Here is a 25,932-nt window from a genome sequence, read left to right as displayed (position 1 = left end):
ATTTAGTCGGCTCACTTAGTCGGCTCGCTTAGTCGGCTCACTTAGTCGGCTCGCTTAGTCGGCTCGCTTAGTGGACTCAGAGGTTAGCTTGAGTTTAATTTAAATTTAGAGTCAAAATTTATTTTTATGTTATTGAGATATTTTAAATAATAATGTAGAATTTTATTTATTTATTTTTAGTGAATAATTTATTTTATTTATATTTAATGTTAATATTTTATTATTATCAAACAAAAAATTTTTTTAACTTTTATTTCAAATATGTTTTGATCTTATAATAAAAATGGATTTATTTATTTGATTTTTTTTAAATAAAAAAAAATTCATATTTTCGTCGAGCTAATTTTAAGCAAAAAATAATTTTTGAACAAAAATATTGAAACATATTTTGTTGATTGTTGATTTTTTATTAATTTTTAACTTTTTTAAGAAATACTTTTGTTAATTTTATCATAAATAAATAATCTTTTAGGTCAAATCTTCTTTAGTTTTTTTATATTATTTTCATAAATATATCTATATTTTAAGTTTATTATTAGAGGTGGCTTTTTCTAAATATTTTTTTAATAAATATATTTATATTTTAAGAATATTAAAAGAGGTGGTTTTTCTAAATTATTTTTTTATTAATATTTATGTCAAACTTTTTTTTAATGCCGCAATTGTCATATGCGTTATTTTTTAAGATTTTTGGACACAAAAGGGTTATAATATAATTTATATTGTAAAGATATTATATTATAAATTCAATGAAGATGTTCCCTGGAAAAATGATAATTATCATAATGGGTAGGTATATTTTTGAACATATAAGATTTTTTTGTGACGCTAATGGGCAAAAATATGTTTCTTTAACAGGTAAAATTTAATGTAGATGTACCCTAGATAAATGACAATTGTCATAATAGTTATTTTTAAAGTTTTTAAAATTTTTTTGACGTAAATAGGCTAAAATAAGTACTGCTAACATGTCTAAATAAAACTTCAGTGAAGATGTACCCTAGAAAAGTAACAATTGTCATAATCGTTGTTTTTAAAGTTTTTCGAATTTTTTTGACGTAAATGGGCTAAAAGCATTGCTAACATGTTAAAATAAAATTTTAGTGAAGATGTACGATAGATAAGTGACAATTGTCATAATCGTTGTTTTTAAAGTTTTTCGAATTTTTTTGACGTAAATGGGCTAAAATAAGCATTGCTAATATGTTTAAATAAAATTTAAGTGAAGATGTACCCTAGATAAGTGACAATTGTCATAATCGTTGTTTTTAAAGTTTTTCGAATTTTTTTGACGTAAATGGGCTAAAAGCATTGCTAACATGTTAAAATAAAATTTTAGTGAAGATGTACGATAGATAAGTGACAATTGTCAAAATCGTTGTTTTTAAAGTTTTTCGAATTTTTTTGACGTAAATGGGCTAAAATAAGCATTGCTAACATTATTAAATAAAATTTTAGTGGAGATGTATCATAGATAAGTGACAATTGTCATAATCGTTGTTTTTAAAGTTTTTCGAATTTTTTTGACGTAAATGGGCTAAAATAAGCATTGCTAACATATTTAAATAAAATTTTAGTGAAGATGTACGATAGATAAGTGACAATTGTCATAATCGTTGATTTTAAAGTTTTTCGAATTTTTTTGACGTAATTGGGCTAAAATAAGCATTGCTAACATTATTAAATAAAATTTTAGTGGAGATGACCATAGATAAGTGACAATTGTCATAATCGTTGTTTTTAAAGTTTTTCGAATTTTTTTGACGTAAATGGGCTAAAATAAGCATTGCTAACATGTTTAAATAAAATTTTAGTGAAGATGTACCCTAGATAAGTGACAATTGTCATAATCGTTGTTTTTAAAGTTTTTCGAATTTTTTTGACGTAAATGGGCTAAAATAAGCATTGCTAACTTGTTTAAATAAAATTTAAGTGAAGATGTACCATAGATAAGTGACAATTGTCATAATCTTTGTCTTTAAAGTTTTTCGAATTTTTTTGACGTAAATTGGCTAAAATAAGCATTGCTAACATGTTTAAATAAAATTTTAGTGGAGATGTACCATAGATAAGTGACAATTAACATAATCTTTGTCTTTAAAGTTTTTCGAATTTTTTTGACGTAAATGGGCTAAAATAAGCATTGCTAACATGTTTAAATAAAATTTTAGTGGAGATGTACCATAGATAAGTGACAATTGTCATAATCGTTGTTTTTAAAGTTTTCGAATTTTTTGACGTAATTGGGCTAAAATAAGCATTGCTAACATTATTAAATAAAATTTTAGTGGAGATGTACCATAGATAAGTGACAATTGTCATAATCGTTGTTTTTCAAGTTTTCGAATTTTTGACGTAATTGGGCTAAAATAAGCATTGCTAACATTATTAAATAAAATTTTAGTGGAGATGTACCATAGATAAGTGACAATTGTCATAATCGTTGTTTTTAAAGTTTTTCGAATTTTATTGACGTAAATGGGCTAAAATAAGCATTGCTAACATGTTTAAATAAAATTTTAGTGGAGATGTACCATAGATAAGTGACAATTGTCATAATCTTTGTCTTTAAAGTTTTTCGAATTTTTTTGACGTAAATGGGCTAAAATAAGCATTGCTAACATGTTTAAATAAAATTTTAGTGGAGATGTACCATAGATAAGTGACAATTGTCATAATCGTTGTTTTTAAAGTTTTTCGAATTTTTTTGACGTAATTGGGCTAAAATAAGCATTGCTAACATTATTAAATAAAATTTTAGTGGAGATGTACCATAGATAAGTGACAATTGTCATAATCGTTGTTTTTAAAGGAATTTTTTTGACGTAATTGGGCTAAAATAAGCATTGCTGACAATTGTCGCATTAAAAAAAAGTTTGACATAAATATTAATAAAAAATAGAAATAAATTAAAAAGGAATAACTAAAATAAATAAAAGTTAAAGAAAAATTGACAAAAATTTAAAAAATATTATGATTTTCTTAGTACATCTTCACTAAATTTTTATTTAAACATGTTAGCAATGCTTATTTTAGCCCAATTACGTCAAAAAAATTCCTTTAAAAACAACGATTATGACAATTGTCACTTATCTATGGTACATCTCCACTAAAATTTTATTTAATAATGTTATCAATGCTTATTTTAGCCCAATTACATCAAAAAAATTCGAAAAACTTTAAAAACAACGATTATGACAATTGTCACTTATCTATGGTACATCTCCACTAAAATTTTATTTAAACATGTTAGCAATGCTTATTTTAGCCCATTTACGTCAAAAAAATTCGAAAAACTTTAAAGACAAAGATTATGACAATTGTCACTTATCTATGGTACATCTCCACTAAAATTTTGTTTAAACATGTTAGCAATGCTTATTTTAGCCCATTTACGTCAAAAAAATTCGAAAAACTTTAAAAACAACGATTATGACAATTGTCACTTATCTATGGTACTTCTCCACTAAAATTTTATTTAATAATGTTAGCAATGCTTATTTTAGCCCAATTACGTCAAAAAAATTCGAAAAACTTTAAAAACAACGATTATGACAATTGTCACTTATCTATGGTACATCTCCACTAAAATTTTATTTAAACATGTTAGCAAAGCTTATTTTAACCCATTTACGTCAAAAAAATTCGAAAAACTTTAAAGACAAAGATTATGACAATTGTCACTTATCTATGGTACATCTCCACTAAAATTTTATTTAAACATGTTAGTAATGCTTATTTTAGCCCATTTACGTCAAAAAAATTCGAAAAATTTTAAAAACATCGATTATGACAATTGTCACTTATCTAGGGTACATCTTCACTAAAATTTTATTTAAACATGTTAGCAATGCTTATTTTAGCCCATTTACGACAAAAAAATTCAAAAAACTTTAAAGACAAAGATTATGACAATTGTCACTTATCTATGGTACATCTCCACTAAAATTTTATTTAAACATGTTAGCAATGCTTATTTTAGCCCATTTATGTCAAAAAAATTCGAAAAACTTTAAAAACAACGATTATGACAATTGTCACTTATCTATCGTACATCTTCACTAAAATTTTATTTAAATATGTTAGCAATGCTTATTTTAGCTCATTTACGTCAAAAAAATTCGAAAAACTTTAAAAACAACGATTATGACAATTGTCACTTATCTATGGTACATCTCCACTAAAATTTTATTTAAACATGTTAGCAATGCTTATTTTAGCCCATTTACGTCAAAAAAATTCGAAAAACTTTAAAGATAAAGATTATGACAATTGTCACTTATCTATGGTACATCTCCACTAAAATTTTATTTAAACATGTTAGCAATGCTTATTTTAGCCCATTTACGTCAAAAAAATTCGAAAAACTTTAAAAACAACGATTATGACAATTGTCACTTATCTAGGGTACATCTTCACTAAAATTTTATTTAAACATGTTAGCAATGCTTATTTTAGCCCATTTACGTCAAAAAAATTCGAAAAACTTTAAAAACAACGATTATGACAATTGTCACTTATCTATGGTACATCTCCACTAAAATTTTATTTAATAATGTTAGCAATGCTTATTTTAGCCCAATTACGTCAAAAAAATTCGAAAAACTTTAAAATCAACGATTATGACAATTGTCACTTATCTATGGTACATCTCCACTAAAATTTTATTTAAACATGTTAGCAATGCTTATTTTAGCCCATTTACGACAAAAAAATTCAAAAAACTTTAAAGACAAAGATTATGACAATTGTCACTTATCTATGGTACATCTCCACTAAAATTTTATTTAAACATGTTAGCAATGCTTATTTTAGCCCATTTACGTCAAAAAAATTCGAAAAACTTTAAAAACAACGATTATGACAAATGTCACTTATCTATCGTACATCTTCACTAAAATTTTATTTAAATATGTTAGCAATGCTTATTTTAGCTCATTTACGTCAAAAAAATTCGAAAAACTTTAAAAACAACGATTATGATCTATCGTACATCTTCACTAAAATTTTATTTTAACATGTTAGCAATGCTTTTAGCCCATTTACGTCAAAAAAATTCGAAAAACTTTAAAAACAACGATTATGACAATTGTTACTTTTCTAGGGTACATCTTCACTGAAGTTTTATTTAGACATGTTAGCAGTACTTATTTTAGCCTATTTACGTCAAAAAACTTTAAAAATAACTATTATGACAATTGTCATTTATCTAGGGTACATCTACATTAAATTTTACCTGTTAAAGAAACATATTTTTGCCCATTAGCGTCACAAAAAAATCTTATATGTTCAAAAATATACCTACCCATTATGATAATTATCATTTTTCCAGGGAACATCTTCATTGAATTTATAATATAATATCTTTACAATATAAATTATATTATAACCCTTTTGTGTCCAAAAATCTTAAAAAATAACGCATATGACAATTGCGGCATTAAAAAAAAGTTTGACATAAATATTAATAAAAAAATAATTTAGAAAAACCACCTCTTTTAATATTCTTAAAATATAAATATATTTATTAAAAAAATATTTAGAAAAAGCCACCTCTAATAATAAACTTAAAATATAGATATATTTATAAAAATAATTTAAAAAAAACTATAGAAGATTTGACCTAAAAGATTATTTATTTATGATATAATTAAAAAAAGAATAAAATTTTATGATAAAACAAAAGAATAAAATTTCTTCAAAAAATCAGCAAAATATGTTTCAAAAATATTTTTTTCTTAAAATTTTTAGCTCAAAAATATTAATTTTTTTTTTATTTAAAAAAATATCAAATAAATAAATCCATTTTTATTATAATCAAATCAAAACATATTATTTGCATTAAATAAAATATAAATAAAATAAATTATTTTACTAAAAATAAATAAATAAAATTCTACATTATTATTTAAAATTTCTCAATAACTTTAAAATAATTTTTGGCTCTAAATTTAAAATAAACTCAAGCTACCCTCTGAGCCCACTAAGTGAGCCGACTAAGCGAGCCGACTAAGTGAGCCGACTAAGCGAGCCGACTCATGCGGCTCCTTGATCGGCTTGAGTCGGAGCCGTTTTTTACGACTACGACTCGAGTCGCAAGTCGTAAGAACTCGACTTTTTAACAACACTAATCTTTATCATAAATTTTCAGTATAGTATATATATATATCTTTCGGTAAAAGTTAATTTTATATAAAAAACATTTAAATATTATTTCAACAAGAAAATAAATTAACTTTTACAATTATCAATACATTAAATATTTGATTTATAGCTGCAAAACAATGTACAAACAGATTATATAATATTATAAATAAAAGACCATAAAAATATAAAGTAAAATATATATAATATTACTACAAATACAAAATTATTTTCTTGCAAAAATAATGTCCTATAAATAAATATCAATTTCACGTACGCCTTCGCTTAAGTCTTAAATATCGAATTTTAAATATCGATTCAAAAGTCAAATGTATTAAGGTTTCTTTTTCCCCGATTCCAAATATTTTTAGAAATATTTATTTATCTTTAAATTATATACTTTTATATTTTTTAGAAATTTGTAGTTACCATATGATAGAAATCCGAAATCAAAATATGAATAGGAATTTATGATAGAAAAATATTTATATCTCTTTAAGTTATATAAAAAAAATTTAAGAATTGTAGCAATCGTACAATAACAATCAAGTTAACGGCATTAGATACTCAAAATATCTTAAGGAACGAGGGATGTTATTATTTTTTATAATAGTCTATAAATTTAAAGGGGGAGTACTTAAATAATGTATACATCAAGGTATATTTCACATGTGGTTTGCACCATTCAAAGAAATAAAGGCTTATCAAATACTATTGTTTTATTATCCACTTCCTATCAAAAAGGGCATGTGCCACAATCGTATCACCTCCACTGAAGATGGCTTAACAAAAGATTTAATTATACTCCTCGTTCCTTGAGGTAATTTGAGCATCTGATATGGGAAAAGGAATTATGTCATAAATTAGGGGTGTACCGATACCACTTTTGGCCGATACGATCCGGTATTCCCGATATTAAATTGATATCGGCCGATTACCGATCCGAAATCATATCTAATTTTGTATTCTGTAAAGATACCAATGGTTTTAATTTTTAATATACTTTTTATTAGTATAACATATATAATTTAACTATACCATAACTTATGTCATTTAAATATATTATAATGATCAGTTATAGTTTATATTCAATTCAATTGCAATTCTAAAACTATATAAAATATTTTTATTGTTAAATCACTTTTATATAATAAGTAATAAAATTAATCTATATACATAATAAATAATAAACAAATATATTATGAAATATGAAATAAATATTTAAAATAATATTTAACATTAATTCGAAGATTTATATTTAGAAATACCAAAATTTCCAATTTATCAGAGGTCAGCCTGTGGCGATGGTAACTGTCACTTCACTAAAAACAGATTATCGCACACTTTTATAAACCGAATGCGCAAAAAAATAACAATATGGCAAAATGTTTATAAATTAATTATTATTATTATTAAAAAAATAAACATAAAAATGGAATTTCGATTTTTTAGATATAACTTTTTTTTAAAATTTTATAACATTTTATTTTTGTTAAAAACGCCATTTTATATCGGATCGGGAAATTCGATATTTTAAAATGGGTGAAATATCGGCCCGATCCGATCTGATAAAAAATATCGGTACATCCCTATCATAAATGTATGTGAGATTGTAATTACTGATTTGAAATATAAGTATAATGAATATTTAAAAAATATATATTATTAAAGTCCTCCCCCTATTATGGTATTCATATTCTATTATAAAAATAATTGTAACCCTCGTTCCTTGAGGTATTTTGAGCACTAACCCTACATTCATAGTTAGCGCGAATTCGTGGTGAAGGCGCTAACTATGAGATTATTTTTGATTAATGATAATAAATTCGAGCTATATATAATATTTAAAAGCGGATATTATAATGATAAATTTTAAGCACTTGATATAATCATTAAAAACAATTCTGTAGTGTTGATAAACGGCTCGATTTATATTAAATTACGCCAAAATAATTTTGCGCAAGCCTCGAAACGTTAATAGATACCCAAGCTTCTCTGCCATCTATGAACCTGCAGTGCATAATATTTTTTGGCTAAAATATTAGACTTACCGTTTTAAAAATCGAGCCGTTTAGCAACACTACAATTTTGAATTGTTTCTTTCGTGATTGCTGGAGGGAAATATGGCAACCCTGGTTAAATGTAGAAACATTTGATTCTCTCATTGCCATCAGACTGAGTTAAAATTTTATTAAATAGAACTGAGTGTACTCGTTTCTGTCTGAAGAAACTATTTGGGAAGGTTATTGCTATAAGCACAATAAGACTGGCTTGTTGTTTAAACGTTTACGGGAAATATTTAAAAAATAAAGAAAACTCTATACCTTTAAATAGATTTAGGTATAGACAGAGGGTTTTAAAATCTTACATGCGATACTGTTTTATATATATTATTTGATTTTTACCACCAGGTAAATATATTGGAATTTTGATCTAAAAAAATATAAACCAAATTAATCCAATTTTTGTTTTATCAAAAAATGAACTGTTTTTAAGAAAAAGCTATTTCCACTCAAAAAATAAATAAAGAAAACAAACAATGAGAATTATGGCTCATAAACGGGAGCATCTTATTCTTGCCTATTATTAATCGAAATTATTAAATCATCACTAATTTTGAATAAAAAGTTTACGACTTTCCTGGTAAAATTTTGATTTTCATGCCCACTCACAACCTGACTTTCTAAAGTTATTCACATTCCAAATTTATTATGGGCCGGCTTTGCAGGCCACAATATTTAGTAGATATAATCCTACAAGCTTATGTTGATTAAAACTTATTTGTTTGTTATCCTGATATATAGGCCAAAATATCTGGTTGTAAATGCTGATGAAGGTGAGCCAGGAACATGCAAAGATCGAGAAATAATGAGACATGATCCACATAAATTGATTGAAGGCTGCTTGATCACGGGGCGAGCCATGGGTGCTAAAACGGCTTATATTTATATAAGAGGAGAATTTTACAATGAAAGCGTTAACGTTCAAACCGCGATTCAAGAAGCTTATGACATGGGCTTTTTAGGAAAAAGTTATATTTTATCATACTTTTAATCAATTAAATCAATATATTTTTAACTATTCGGAACACTCTTCTTTCAAATTTGACCAGTTTAATCTTTTAATTTTCATAATTCCCAATAGTTAATTAATCTGAAATTATTAATATAGACATGGCTTAGTTTAATTTTTACTTTATTTTTAGATGCATGTTTTTTTAATTTCTAATCAACTAATATTGCATTTCTTATTAATTAATTTTTTTAAAGATCATGCTCAATTAATTTTTAAGAATTTTAATATACACAATAATTTACCATTATACTGAATATTTCATATACAATAATTTACTTTTATTCTGAATATTTTATTAAAGAATCTAAGCTGGAATACCCTTTTGATATATTTGTTCATCGAGGAATGGGAGCATATATATGTGGCGAAGAAACGGCGTTAATAGAGTCTATTGAAGGCAAGCAGGGTAAACCAAGATTAAAACCACCGTTTCCCGCGGATGTTGGTATTTTTGGATGTCCAACAACTGTTGCAAATGTTGAAACGGTAGCAGTGGCTCCTGTAAGCACTATATTATATCTATCTAACATTTAGTGTATTGTATTGAGCGCATCAGTTTGCCTTAATTTGATTTGAATATTTCTAAAAAGAAAATATGAATTAAACGTTTTTTTAGCATTTTTAAATAATTTATTTGACTTTTTAGCAAAGTTAAATGATAGAAGATAATAATGCCACTCCTTTGATATATTAAATAAATGCATTTCTCTCTGGTTGAATAATAATATTTTATACCAATATAAGAGTATATGCAGACGGACTGGGGAATGGTTTGCTCAATTTGGCAGAGATCGTAATAGCGGGACTAAATTATATAACATATCTGGTCATGTAAATGCTCCCTGTACAGTTGAAGAAGCCATGTCCATTCCATTGAAGGAACTTATCGATAAACACGCCGGTGGTGTCATTGGTGGTTGGGATAATTTGCTAGCTGTTATTCCTGGTGGCTCATCAACTCCCTTAATTCCTAAAGAGTAATTTATTCATACTTGGATCATGCCCAATTTGCTTTAATCTCAGATCACTTTATCGAAATCCTAGGGCTTAACAATTAATTATTATAATCAAATGTATGTATCAATTTATAGGGTTTGTGAAAAAGTCTTAATGGATTTCGATTCTCTTGTAGAACATAAGACTGCATTAGGTACAGCTGCGGTCATAGTTATGAATAAAAGTGCCGATGTTATCAGATGCATTGCCCGTTTAATCGAATTTTATAAACACGAATCCTGTGGCCAAGTTAAATTACAGTTTATTTTAAAAAAAACAGTGATTATATTATGAATTAATTGTAAATCAATTTAAGAAGTTCGTATATTCCACATATTTATAAAGATTAAAATTATATAAGATTTTTTTTAAAAATTTGCTAAATAATGAAATAGGGCTATAAAAATTAGGATGGAATCTATAGAATTCACTCGAGTTTTTTTAGTGAAACACATTTATTTTATATTATGATCATTTCATATCAAATCACATGCTACAATCCACCCATTTTAATCAATTTCTATGATGATTACATATAATCTAGTTAAGCCAAAAAAAGAAATTTTGATTTTTTTATTTCCTGAAATAATATAGGGATCAAAAAGTTCAAAAATCAATTATTTTTACTTTTATGTATATATTGTTATATATTAGAAACTTAATAGAACTAAATATATTATTCATAATTAAGTTTATGACTAATTAAGATGAGAGGGAAAAAAGTTGAATTTTTTTATGATGGCCATCCTATACCTATTTGAAAATTTTAAATTGTTTTTTGAAAGAAATATTATCCTTCAATTCTTTTGAAATTTTTTTTCTAAGGTTCGTTTACAAATAAAATAATATTTTATGCAAAAAAATTAATTGAGTTGGCATGTAAAGATAGCGCCAATAATGCAAACCAAAATTTATAGATGGATACATTACCCTTAGTTTACCAGCAATTTGTTTTAATTTTAAAAATAGAATATTACATTATTTTATAAATTTTCAAAGAATAAGTGAATATAAAACTGAAAGCCAATATATCTATCAAGAGTCCAAAATTTTATTATTAATAAGTAGTTTTAAATATTTTTATTTAGTGTGAAATGATAAAATTATTTTCTAGTATGTCAAAAATTTAATTGTTCACCAACCAATGACATGTCTACCTAGAATAACGATTTATTTAAATGTGTATCACTGCAAATAAGCTGATGACACGCCACTTGGTTTCCCATTGAAATAATTTACGTTAAAATTTAATAATATACAAAAAATTTTATATAGAAAAAAAAATGGCCAGTTGCCAGCTGATTTGTGTTCTAAGACGCTTCAAACTAAATTTTAACAAATGAATCGTCGGTTTAGGTAAGTATTATAATGTGTCATTGACGCCAATAATTTCAGTAAACATTTTGTAATTAAAATTTTTTTAAGTTTGGAACCTGGAAAATGGTTTCCAGTTCTAAATATTTTTTAAAAGGTGTTTACAGTTCCTAAATAAAAAAATTTTCAGAAGCCTGTATGGGCTAAAATTTTATGGTCATACCCAACCCATTAGTTTATAATACGTTAAACATAATTTAACAAATTTTAAAAAGATTATATCTTAACCCCAAACCCATTAAATAATCAAAATAATTCTTGTTCAGCCTTCCGGCACATGCACCCTTTGATCCCGTTACTTTGGGTCTATTTTTAAAAAATAATTACGGTTCGGGCTTTAGGCCTAACATTTTTTTAAAAATCTCGGGTCGTGTCGAGTTTAAATTTTAAAATTGTTATAGCCGGGTCGAATATTTAATTGTAGAAAATTATAGTAGATGTAATAGTTATAGAAAAAAATAATAATAGTAAAAAAAAATCGATAATTGTTTTGTTTAGATACTATTTATTATTATATTATCGAGGAAAAGGAAAAAAAAAATAATATGAAAAAAAATCGATAATTGTTTTTGTTTATTTATTATTATATTATTTGTTTTGTAGAAATATATATAATAGAAAAAAAAGAAAAATAAATTAATTCATTCATTTTTTTGTCTTGTGTTGAAAAATTATTTGAGATTGGTAAGAAAAGAAAATAGAAAGCCATTTGATCTTAAAAACAAAAAAGAAAAAGTTAAAGAATAAGAAAAAAGGTATCAAGTAAGAACAATAATATTTTATATTAGTCAACTTATAAACATTATAACTTTATATAAGTATTGGATTTTTAAAACATTGGTGGCCAATAGCTCGCGACCTTCGCGTTAAGTTTAAGATTGAATTTACCCATTTGTTGGGCTATAGCAAGTAAGAGTCAAGTAAGTTGTTTACCCATTTGTTGGGCCGTTATATAAAGTAATAGTGTATATACCCATTTGTTGGGCGGTGATTGCAAGTAAGAGTGTATTTACCCATTTGTTGGGCAGTTATAGTCAGTAAGAGTTCAATAAAGAGTGTAGTGACCCATTTGTTGGGCGGTTATATTCAGTAAGAGTTAGTACCCATTTTTGGGTATGTTTCATTGAGTAAGATTTTGTTGGCCCATTTGTTGGGTTTTAAGTAAAAAGACAAATTATACGGAAGTGCTGCCCAAAATTGTGGTCAGTAAAAACCTGCTACGGAAATACCCAATTTTTTCGAAAATAAATCTATTAGAAATTCGCGCAAATTTTTACTAAATAAGCCTAATACACGGAAGTGCTGCTCAAATTTTTCAAAATATACAAATTTTAGAATTAAGCCTAATAGACGAAAGTGCTGTCCAAATTTTTGCAAATATAAGGCTGTTAGACGATATTTATCAAAATTTGTAGGTAATGCTGCCCAAATATTTTTAAACGTAAATCTGTTAAAAAAATTTTGTCATTCATTAACCTATTAAGTGTGCATCATTGGCTTATTTACGCTACATATAATATCTTACTTGTTGACATTACAGATAACCATGATTTTTATTTTGAAATTGATTAATGTTTTAAAAGTCCGGCCTTACCCGTAGTTGCAGATATGCATTAGAGAAATCCACTTTTGAAAGATAAACACTTCTTTTTAGACTAGCCAGTATTTCCTTAATTCTTGGCAAGAAATATTTAACCTCCACTACCCACGGATTTACTGTAACTCGAAAATCCTCGCATAACCGAAGTTTCCCATTTGCTTTCTTCACAGGCACTAACAATCGCCCATTCACTGTATTTCACTGGACATACAATACTTTCCGTACTCATTGATCCAACTCCAATTCCACTTCCTTTTTCCATTCAAACGGTATCCTCCGTAACGCACAAAACTTCGGAACACGACCATCCTTTAATTTAATGTCTACTTCATAATCTCTGAGGCATCCCAAGTCTTCGTTGGAAATTTCCTGATAACTTTGTACTAATCTTCGTACTCCTCCTTGAACTCGGTTCATAGCCAATTTTCTCCCCTCATCTTCCTTAGTTATCAATTCTTCTTCCCTGGGCATTGTTCCTTCCTCCATTACCTCCCGATTTCCTTTCGTCTTTGTATTCCTCATTTCTCGATTTTCTTGCGTGGTGGTATTCATCACTTCTCGGTTTTCTTGCTGTGATTCCTCCTTCCTTTCCTTCACCTTTCCTCTCTCCTCGTAATATCACGACCCCTCTCAGCGGCCCCAACGTGCCCCGGGTAATTTCTACCTACTTATTCTCTTGAATCATTATTTACTGCTTCTCCCTCGGAATTTCTTTTCCCTATTTTACCTTAAGGATTCTTCTTCCCTATTTCGCCTTTGGAGTTATTCTCTTTTATTTCTGTTCTATCATTACCTCCCTTTATTTTGCTCCACGAATTATTTTCACTTATTTTGCTCCTTGTTACGCCTCTGGAATTATTTTTTCTTATTTCGCTCCTTGTCTCGCTCCTAGGAAGATTTTCGCTGGTTCCCTCATTAAACATGGTCTCAATTTCAGGCAACACATTTTCTCTAAAGGACATAACGGCATATTTCTCACTCGTTATTGGTACAAATATTCCCCACAATGAAAATACTCCACAAAAACTATACTATGGACCAATTCTAGTGATCCAATCCCAACCCATCACCGCTTTTATATTCCGTTAATAATCCATAAATCTAATATTTCCACCCTTTCCTCCGATGTCGCCACTATCTCTACCCTACCCATGGCTGCCAGTTCCAACAAACTGCTTTATTCTCAACCCCTCATTCTCTATCCTTTCCCCAAGCCAAATACTTTGATATCCATTATAACTAATTACCGAAATGGCAGCTCCTGTATCAAATAACATGGGAACCATTCTTCCCCCCAAATTTATCATTACTCTAGGACAAGGATCATGGACTATCCCCTCTTGTAACATATTTACGCATCCCTCTTTATTTGCCATTTCGCTGATTAAATCCCTCCTCCGTCCCTCCTAATCATCTCGCCCCGACCTGTACTGCAATTTTTTTACTATCATATAGTCACAAATTCTCACAATCCCTCGCCACATGCTCACCCTTTCGGCATCTAAAACATTCCATATTTTTCTCCTCTAACTCCGATATTAATTGCCCGCCCCTCTTCCCCTCTCTCCCGCTCAATAGTCCTCAGACATTTAAAGCATTTGGACTCACTCTCTGTGGGAAACCACTTTTGTTATTGTAATTGTTCGCATTACATTCCTCCTTATTATGCCCAAACCTACCACAACCAGCACATCTTAATCTCTCTTGTTTACCCGGACAATAAGGGGCTATATGTCCTAATTTTCCATAACCGAAACGCTTCGCCTTCCGGCAATCTCTGAGCACATGACCTGGTTTACCGCAATTATAACTACTCATTATTCCTCTTCCCCGAGCTTCAAAATTCTGTCTTATTTCTACTCTCCTTCCCCGATAATTTTCTCTGGGCTCTCTATACGGGAGCAACAATTGATTATTTCCAAAACTTTGTTTATCAGAGCCATATATATTACTATTTATATCGCTATCCGTCCACCCTTTAATTAATTCCTGAACCGGTAACCAAGTAACCTTACCCATCATATCCTCCTCTCCATTATCTCCCTCAATTTTTGTTTTCAAGATCAAATGGCTTTCTTTTATTTTCTTTTCTTACCAATCTCAAATAATTTTTTAACACAATACAAAAAATTGAATAAATTAATTTATTTTTCTTTTTTTTTCGATTGTATATATTTCTACAAAACAAATAACATAATAATAAATAAACAAAAACAATTATCTATTTTTTTTCTTCTAATATTATTTTTACTCTTTCTTTTCCTCGATAATAAAATAATAAATAATATCCAAACAAAACAATTATCGATTTTTTTTGGGTGGGTCTATTTATCGCTCGGCTGAAAATATCGCTCGGCTAGAAAATATCGCTCGGCTAACCACATAATAAATCATTTATTACTAAATATCGCTCGGCTAGTAAATGTCGCTCGACAAACCACATGATAAATTATTTATTACTAAATATCGCTCGACTGGGAAATATCGCTCGGCTAACCACATAATAAATCATTTATTATTTAAATTACGCTCGGCTAATTACATAATAAATTTTTTATTACTAAATATCGCTCGGCTTATATTTATGTATTAAATTTCCAAACATTTTCCAGTGGGTTTTCACTTTCCTAATATTAATTGAAATTAGTTTATAAATAAGATAAAGGTTTGGACAGGTGTAAAAAATTATCTATTAGATATTTTAGCTTCAATACTTTTATAAAATTAAAATTGCTCATAACATTTTTTATTTATTAAAGTAAAAGAAATAATATTCCATCCGCTAGATGGCGTCTTTAAATTTTTTATTATAAAATTTAAAAATAATATTTTTGAATGTGTTTAATAAATTTCGCCATATTCTATTAAATATTTTTAATTTTTTTATTATAAAATATAAAAAATTATTTTTGAATGTGTTTAATAAATTTCGCCATATTCTATTAAATATTTTTAATTTTTTTATTATAAAATATATAAATAATATTTTTGAATGCGTTTAATAAATTTTGCCTTATTGTATTAAGAAATTATATAGATAATCATAATTATCCAATATTTCTAGAATATCGAATATATTTCATCAATATATATCAGAGTTGTAAACCCCCCTTCTAAAAAAATGGGTTCGGGTGAGAGTTCAGTGAAAAATCTCTGAATCCGGTTCAGGGTAGTATAGTTAAATAGTCGAGTTTTATTGACCCTGAACTCGAGCCGTAGTCGTAAAAAACGGCTCAGACTAGTGCGGCTCAATAAGCCGTTTGAGCCGATTCTATATTTAAAAATATTTTATATATCAAATTTATAAAGAATTATACAAACTATTATTTTATATATATGATCCCCAGAGTTGTTAAAATACACTTTTTAAATGGATCTAGATGCAAATACACCCATTTTTTAAGTTTTAAATTAAATATAGGGGAAAATAAATCCTTGAAAAAAACCGGAAAAAAATTCCCAAATAATTTTTGTTTAAATTTTCAAAAATAATTCTGCCGCTAAAATAACGGAAATATTTCTAAAAAATTATATTCAGTATTTTCTGAAAGTTGAGTATTTATTCTCGACGTTTGAGGATTTTTTTTAGCATTATTTCTGTTTTAATTCTAAGCGATATAGGGCAATCTCAAAATATGGGAATTGATAAATCGGTTGGTAGCTTTGATACTTTATAATTTAGTAGATAACATAAAAAGTATAGATTTGTGACATCTTGGAAAGAAAACATGATAGATTTTTATAGAAATAGATGAAAATTATGATTTCAACTTTTGAAAAAAAAGATGGAAACAAATAATATTTTTATTATTTAATTTCTTTTGGGGAAAAAAAGGAAAGGGAGGGAAATACAATTGAAAGTTATGCTATTATGAGAAAAAAAAATATGTAAAAAACGGAAGTTATTAATATTAAAAAAAATAAAACTCAAATTTTAAGATGCCAGCCAGGCGGCAAAAGGATTCAAAAAGTATTAATAGTTAAAAATTAAAATAACATAATATCAATCACAATTCACTTCAAAATAATCATTTATTACACATCATAAATTTTTTTTTCGAATTCATATTCACTATCACAATTCACTTCAAAATATAATCATTTATTTATTACATATCATCAATTTTTTTTCGAATTCATATTCACAATGGAGGATGCTATATTAAGGTTAATATTCATTTACTCTTCATATTTTTTTTACCTATGAAATGATTCACAAAATATAGTCAATTATTTTATTATGGTTTTTACTTTTTATTCAAATAAAGATACATAGGTTGTTACATACTGTGACCCTATTAAAAAAGGGTTCGAGTTTATTTGCAAAAAATATCTGAACCAGGTTGGGATTCAGGTTCGGTGCCCAGAAAAAACTTAATTTAGTTAAAATAACAGATACAAATTTTTTATTAAAATTAATCTTATATTTAGTTTAAGAATTCACCGTAAAAATATTTATCATTTGGAGTTCTGGTGACCATCATTTAAAAAAACAATATGGAACTATATAATATCATTTTAGGGCCATAATTTAATAAAATTTGACAAATCGCTGTTTTTATTAGGAAATTAGACTGGTAGGGTAGTTTTTGAATTGTTTTAAAAAATATTAATATAAATATTAATTTTACCCAATGTTGTGTGCCGACTCTGAATATTCCCACAAGGGTTCAGACAGCACTCACATTTTCATACATCCAAATTGGAAATCAAAGATTTTGGCAATTTTATTTGATATCAAGAAATTTTATTTAGTCAATTTTAATAAAACCTTGATATGGTTACATTTTATAAAAATCTTATTTGATTTAGGGTTATCTTCGTTCTTTTTATTTACTCAAGATTCATCACTTGAAAAAAAATTAATTTTTTCTATTTTTGCAAAAGAGATCCAGCTATGGCCTTAATAGAAAAAAATAAATTAAGAGAGCCACAACCAATAATGTTAAAGAAAATATCAAAAGATTCTATAAGTGAAAAAGTTATACAAATGGCGCAATCTCCAATCTTAGAAAATTATATTTCGCAGGAAATTGAATCTTATGGTGATTGCTTTTACCGGGCGGTTTCAATGTCGTTATATAAACCACAAACACATCATATTTTTTTAAGACTGATAACGGCAATAGAAATAATTATAAATCCTCAATATTATGATAAAAACCATCCTGATTTTTTCCAAAACTATAAAATTAATCCAAATATATGGGTGATTGAGTATTATGAGATACTCGATTCGGCTCTAAATATAAATGTTTGGGCTGAGCAAATTCATATATGCGCATTAAGTGCTGCTCTTGGCAAACCAATGCCCATCAAATTCATTAAAGGCTTTTACCGATATCCTTTATGGCAGGGGTGTAAGCCAGAGTTTAAAGCCTCATATTTTAATCATGTGGACATCTACCATATGTCCAAATGATATATTTAATATTAGAATCAATCACTTTGTATCTCTCATACCAAATAATTATATTAATACATTAACAAAAAAACCCCAACTGTCCAACAATATCATAAAAGATTTATCATTTTCGATAGAAAATATTCTAAAAAAACCATGTAGCGAAGATATCCGATTAAAATCTTTACCTTTTTTTTAAACAATATTATAGCCGAAGGAGGTCATCCAAACTATGGGTTTTTTTTAAACATTGTAAAATCCATAAAAATTTTGCTTTCTCCCAATAATATATTGCACGAAATACCTTTAGGTATAAAATATAATATGTATTTTTTAATTTCTAATAATAATTTTACAAATTATAAGAATAAAAATTTATATATAGATGATTGTGGGCCATGGACAGGCTCAAAATCAAGCTCAAGAAAATTATATTATAATATATATAATGATATTGTTCAAGGTCCGTATATTTTTAAAGATGGCCTATTTAGGCAGGACACTCATCTAGGTGGTTCTAGAATTTTTAAAAAAATAGAACCTCAACCTTTAACCAAAAATATAATTGTTCTTTATAAATACTATAGTATTTTAAAGAGAAGTAAAAAGTATAAACGCCGAATTTTAAAAATTAATTTTATTGAAAAGCCTAATTACGATTTCAAAGATATATATTTAGTTGAATATATAGGACAATGGCCAGGTCCCGCTTGCCATGGGAATTCCAAAAAGATTGTAAATCCTTATGTACGGACTTCAAATCAGTTATTATCAAACATTAGAAATCAAATAAAGGACAATCAAACATGTCGCAATATTTATAATAATTATATATTTCAAAAAGACCCAATTAAACCAAAAAATTTAAAACAAATTTATAACTTAAATTATAAACTTAAAAAAGATACAAAAGTACCTCTAAATTTTGCGATTAATATTTTACAAATTACTAATGATCTACATATTTCGCCATTTATCCAATCAATAATTAACATCAAAGAGAAAACACCATCGATAATTTGTTATACTCATTTTATTATTAAAACTATTAAGTTTTTGTCAAACCAATCTGACTTCTGTATATTAGGCGTTGATAAAACATTTAATTTGGGTGATATACCTAACTGCTATAGTATTTAAACATATAGCAGTTAAGAGATATAAAACAGATGAATCCCCTATATTTTTAGGACCAATATATTTGCATGGAGATTCTGATATGACCACTTATCATACTTTTTTCTCTCATTTGCATTCTGTATTTTTAAAAAATAAAATAAATATTAAAAATATCATATTTGGTAGTGACCAAGAAAAGGCTATAGTAAAACCTATTCAGGAAATATTTAAATTTAATACTCATTTAATATGCACACGTCATTTAAAAGACTATAAGAAAATATTTGTCGGAAAAACAAGGTGTAAATGCTGTTATGTCTAAAAAAATTATACAGGATATTTTTTCTTTTAATGGGATTTTATTTTCTCGGAATGACCAAATATATAATGAAAAATTAAACGATTTATACAATTATTGTAATAATGAAAATTTAAATATTTTTTTGCTATATATAAAAAATAAATTTCAAAAAGTAATTTATGAACATGTTTACATTCCCCTAAAAAATAAAATAATAAATTGTTTATGGACAAATAACAACTGCGAATCTATGAACCATGTTTTAAAATTATATATAAACTGGAAACAACGTCCTTTAAAAGAATTAATCGAAAAAATTAAGGATATCACAATGTTACAAGAAAAAGAATTTAAAAGATCCTTCTCAGGAAAAGGAGAATATTTTTTAAATAATGAATATCGCAATTATTTAATACCCGAATCGATAGATTGTCATGATACATTAAATAATTTACTTAATAGTCAAAGCAAAGATAAATTACATTCATTAGATAAAACTTTATCTGTTTTAAAACCAAAAGGCTCAAGAAAACCACATCAGCGACGTAGAATTAAAGCAGAAAGGACTCGATAAAATATTTTTTATAAATTTTAATTCCTTATTTTTCCCCAATTTTCCCCTGCTCATAATCTATTTCATCAATATATATAATTTTATTATCCTAAATGTATATTTAAATCTTCTCTGCCGAACAAATTATATTTTATGAACGCAATAATTATATTATAATAACATTATATATCAATTTGGTAAAAATAATTATGATTTATATATGAATGAATGAATTACCATCGTTATTAATTTATCTGATTAATAAAAATTGCAAAATTTAAAAAAGACTACTAATTTTTTACCAAAATATAGATAATGCTATAAAAAAAATCATAAATATTTTAGTCATCATGATAGAATATGGCGAAATTTATTAAACACATTTAAAAATATTTTTTTTAAATTTTATATTAAAAAATTTAAAGACGCCATCTAGCGGATGGAATATTATTTCTTTTACTTTAATAAATAAAAAATGTTATGAGCAATTTTAATTTTATAAAAGTATTGAAGCTAAAATATCTAATAGATAATTTTTTACACCTGTCCAAACCTTTATCTTATTTATAAACTAATTTCAATTAATATTAGGAAAGTGAAAACCCACTGGAAAATGTTTGGAAATTTAATACATAAATATAAGCCGAGCGATATTTAGTAATAAAAAATTTATTATGTAATTAGCCGAGCGTAATTTAAATAATAAATGATTTATTATGTGGTTAACCGAGCCACATTTCCCAATCGAGCGATATTTACTAGCCGAGCGATATTTAGTAATAAATGATTTATTATGTGGTTAGCCGAGCGATATTTCCCAGTCAAGCGATATTTAGTAATAAATAATTTATCATGTGGTTTGTCGAGCGACATTTACTAGCCGAGCGATATTTTCAGCCGAGCGATAAATAGACCCACCGATTTTTTTTTACTGTTATTATTTTTTTCAATAACTATTACATCTACTATAATTTTCTACAATTAAATATTCGACCCGGCTATAACACGCCCTCCATCACGCTAGCATTCCTCCGCTCCCTCCGGATCGGTCCCCCTGGCACTCCAATCAATCTAAAAACTCCGGGGTCAAATATTCCCCTAATCTTCTCGTTTCTTCCTGATCGGCCTCCGCCTCCTCCGCTGCACTCTCCTCTCCTCCTCCCGGCTCATTGCTTCTAGGACCTCGCTCTTCATAGACTTCTTCATCGCCTTGATTGATCTCCCCTTCACTCCCCCTCCCCCCCCCCACGTTGCCATCGTCTTTCCGCCACTCGATCTCGCTCACGCGCACAGCTGTCTCCCACGTTGTCCCCCGCTATTTCATTATCCCAAATGGCTTGCTCCCACGTCCGTCCCAAGCCAACCAAATGAGGACACTGGTTAGCGAGGTGCCCTCTCCTGCGACAGCAGTTACATCTTCGTTTTTCTATTCGTACCGGCGCTCCCTGCCCAAATACCTCCATTCTCGCCCAACAATCCGGTCTCCTGTTGGGTCTCACCGTGACATACACTTCAAAATCCCCAAACACCCATAGATACTGCATGCCCTATTCATTAATATTGGTAAGTGTATATATATATATACTACATTCCTGTCCCGGTTTCCATATTTCCCCTGTCCTGTAACACAGTCCATATTTTATTTCTAAACTAGCTTACTTATGTAATAAATCACTTAATACATATGACTCCCATACTTAAAAAAAATCTTCAAGCAAGTCGTATTCGTAAAAAAAGGAACAAGGTAAAAGAGAAATAATTAAGTGTCTTGCGTTATATATTGTTCTTTGGAAATTAAAGGGAGTGTTTATTAAAATAATAAAATGAAATGGAAATTTTTGTTGAAAGAATTAAATGTCTTGCGTTATATATTTTTCATTGGAAATTAAAGGGAGTTTTTATTAAAATAATGAAATGAAATTAATGGAAATTTGTGTTGAAATAATTAAATGTCTTGAAATTTCTTTGAAAATTAAAGGGAGTTTTTATTGGAATATTTAAATGGAATTCAATGGAATTTTTCGTAAAATAATTAAGGGTATGGGGACAATGTATTAAATGATTTTACAAGTGATTTATTACATAAGTAAGCTAGTTTAGAAATAATTTAGAGAAATTCCTGTCGAATAAAGTAGGGTATGGGGGTCATATGCATTAAGTGATTTATTACATAAGTAAGCTAGTTTAGAAATAAAATATGGACTGTGTTACAGGACAGGGGAAATAGGGAAACCGGGACAGGAATGTAATATATATATACACTTACCAATATTAATGAATAGTGCATGCAGTATCTATGGGGATTGTTGGGCGAGAATGGTGGTATTTGGGCAGAGAGCGCCGGTACGAATAGAAAGACGAAGATATTTCTGCTGTCGCAGGAGGGGGAACCTCGCTAACCAGTGTCCTCATTTGGCTGGCTTGGGACGGACGTGGGAGCAAGCCATTTGGGATGATAAAACGATGGGGGAGACAACTGTGCGCGTGAGCGAGATCGAGTGGCGGAAAGACGATGACAATGTGTGTGGGGGGGGGGGGGGGCTGGAGTGAGAAGGAGATCAATCAAGACTATGAAGAGCGAGGTGAAAGCAACGAGCCGGGAGGAGGAGAGGAGAGTGCAGCGGAGGAGGCGGAGGCCGATCAGGAAGAAACGAGAAGATTGGGAGAATATTTGACCCCGGAGTTTTTAGATTGGTTGGAGTGCCAGGTGAGCAATGGTGAATTGGAGTCCCTATTGGGGACCGATCCGGAGGGAGCGGAGGAATGCTAGCGTGATGAAGGTCGTGTTATAGCCGGGTCGAATATTTAATTGTAGAAAATTATAATAGATGTAATAGTTATAAAAAAAAATAATAATAGTAAAAAAAATCGATAATTATTTTGTTTAGATATTATTTATTATTATATTGTCGAGGAAAAGGAAAAAAAAAATAATATTAGAAGAAAAAAAATTGATAATTGTTTTTGTTTATTTATTATTATATTATTTGTTTTGTAGAAATATATACAATCGAAAAAAAAGAAAAATAAATAAATTAATTCATTTTTTTATCTTGTGTTAAAAAATTATTTGAGATTGGTAAGAAAATAAAATAAAAGAAAGCCATATTTTGAAAACAAAAAAGAAAAAGTTAAAGAATAAGAAAAAAGGTATCAAGTAAGAACAATAATATTTTATATTAGTCAAATTATAAACATTATAATTTTATATTAGTATTGGACTTTTAAAACAAAAATATGATATTTAATTTTGTCAAATGTTATATTTTAAAATTCTTGCAAGAAACAAAACGCGAAAATTTTTTATTTGCAGAATATTTTATTTTACAATAAAAAAAATTACATTTTTCTATATTTAAATATTCGGGTATTCCGGGGGTACAAATAATTTTTATTTCGGATCGGGTTTTTCGAGACAAATAAAAAATGTTCGTACAAATCGGGCCGGACAAATTTTTTAAAAAAAAATTCGGGCCGGACCTGGGAATTAGGCCCGGTGTGATCACTAATTCATATACTGATCATATTTTCAATTACTCTTGGAAATAATTTTCAAAATACAGCTAAAAGTATCAAAATAACGAAATTTTAAATTTTTTGAACAGTATACTTGATAAATTTGTTCTATTTTTATTAAAACCATTTCCTGTGGAAATTAAATAAAAAGAAGAGTTTAATTTTAGTAATTATTTTAAGAGGATTTCTGTTTCTCAATTTAACCTTCTTCCCGTTCCTAAGTAAAATCATAATTCTAATTTTTATTAAATATTTTTGAAAACATGTCCTTTTTATCTATAGGGTTGAGTCTGATTTGGAAATATTTATCATTTTGAATTTAATTAGTATATCTACAAATCATAGTTTGATTTACATGTGTCTTTTATTTAGTTTTATATTTTAAAAGATCTTTTTATCCAATAAACATATATTATATTTTATAAGTGTACCTTAATTGTACAAAATAGGTGTTTAGGAAATAAAATTTTTGAAACTATTATACTTATAGAAATATATTAATATAGTGACATAGACAAATAAGTAGAGGTTAAGCTCTAAAAATTGGCTTCAAAAGTCAAATTAACCTCAAAGAAAATGGCTTGAACCTCGAGGTTTTGACTAAACCGTTCTGGGTTATATCATTTAACAACACTACATCCCTATTGGTAATATATATTGTATTTTGATAAATGAGGTGTTTAGAAAACCTAGCTGAAGATATTTTATAACATATTATTGAAAATGTTATTTTTTGAACATTTTTAGTGCACTCCTTGTAGAGAAGGCTGTGGCTGGATGATGAAAATAATGTACAGGTTTGTTCAGGGTAATGCGAAACCTTCCGAAATTAACATGCTTTGGGAATTGAGCAAACAAATGGAAGGCCATACTATATGTGCTTTGGCTGATGGAGCCGCTTGGCCAGTTCAGGTATTTTTCTTCACCATTTAAATCACTTTTATCATTCATGGAGGATTACACAATAATTATGCTTATTTTAATAACAAAATTAGATTAATATAAAAATCTATTGAGAAATAAATAAATCAAATTAAAATTTATTTTTAAATCCGGCAAAAAATTTATTTAAAACCAGGGGGTAAATATTGTGATTTTTTATTTACATCTCCTTTTTATCAAATAACTAATAATTTAATTAGAGAATTATGAATTTTGATTGAAAACTTTCATATACATAATTTTTTACCTCAGCATGCAATTGCTTCATGACACCTAATCAGGATTCACAATTGATTTTATATCGAAGCCCCTGATGTGTATACTTTTGGAGGGTATACTGGAAAACATTTGCATCATTTTAGCCCTCATTTTTAAAGATTTTATTTTATTATTTTCTTTATCTACAATTTAAATTTATTTTCCAATAACCCGAACTAGAGTTGGCATAGGCACTAGCACGTTGTAATAATTATTCCGCCAAAATCGTTCTTAAAAATTCTATATAATTTAAATACTAAAGATTTCAGTATATCCTATGACATATGCACATCCTATATCATTTTTTAGAAAAGATATCTTAGTAAACATTTGTATTTTACAGTGAATTTAACTAATAGGTAAATCAATTGTTCATAACAAAATATTTCACAAATAAAATAGGCAAAGGTAATTATTCCTATTAGAGATCAGCAAAGTTAGGCCCGGCCCGTTTTATTTAAAGTAATCGGGTTCGGGCCAAGCCTAATATTTTTAAAAAGATTTTAGGCCTGGTCGGACCTTGGAAATTTTTTAAATATATCGAAATTTATCAATTTTATATTGAATTTTTTATGTAAAATAAAAATTTGATTTAATTTAAAACTAAACGCCATATAACATATGTCTTTTATTTTGAGTAATTATAAAAA

General features: G+C 27.8%; 1 protein-coding gene across 1 annotated transcript in view; it reads left to right on the top strand.

Annotated features, from left to right (window-relative positions):
• The window catches only part of LOC135922610 (NADH dehydrogenase [ubiquinone] flavoprotein 1, mitochondrial-like), a 52,069-nt gene that overhangs the window by 24,589 nt on the left and 1,548 nt on the right, over positions 1-25,932 (top strand). Inside the window, exons 4-8 of the mRNA XM_065457015.1 lie at positions 8,949-9,175; positions 9,521-9,720; positions 9,964-10,196; positions 10,311-10,464; positions 24,830-24,994. Coding sequence (XP_065313087.1) covers positions 8,949-9,175; positions 9,521-9,720; positions 9,964-10,196; positions 10,311-10,464; positions 24,830-24,994 — 979 coding nt within the window. The remainder of the gene's footprint in view (positions 1-8,948; positions 9,176-9,520; positions 9,721-9,963; positions 10,197-10,310; positions 10,465-24,829; positions 24,995-25,932) is intronic.

The sequence above is a fragment of the Gordionus sp. m RMFG-2023 genome, chromosome 1, assembly GCF_954871325.1.
Source record: "Gordionus sp. m RMFG-2023 chromosome 1, tfGorSpeb1-WG-v2, whole genome shotgun sequence".
Classification (NCBI taxonomy): domain Eukaryota; kingdom Metazoa; phylum Nematomorpha; class Gordioida; order Chordodea; family Parachordodidae; genus Gordionus; species Gordionus sp. m RMFG-2023.
Note: the sequence above shows the minus strand (reverse complement) of the source record. Positions and strands in the feature narration are given on the sequence as shown.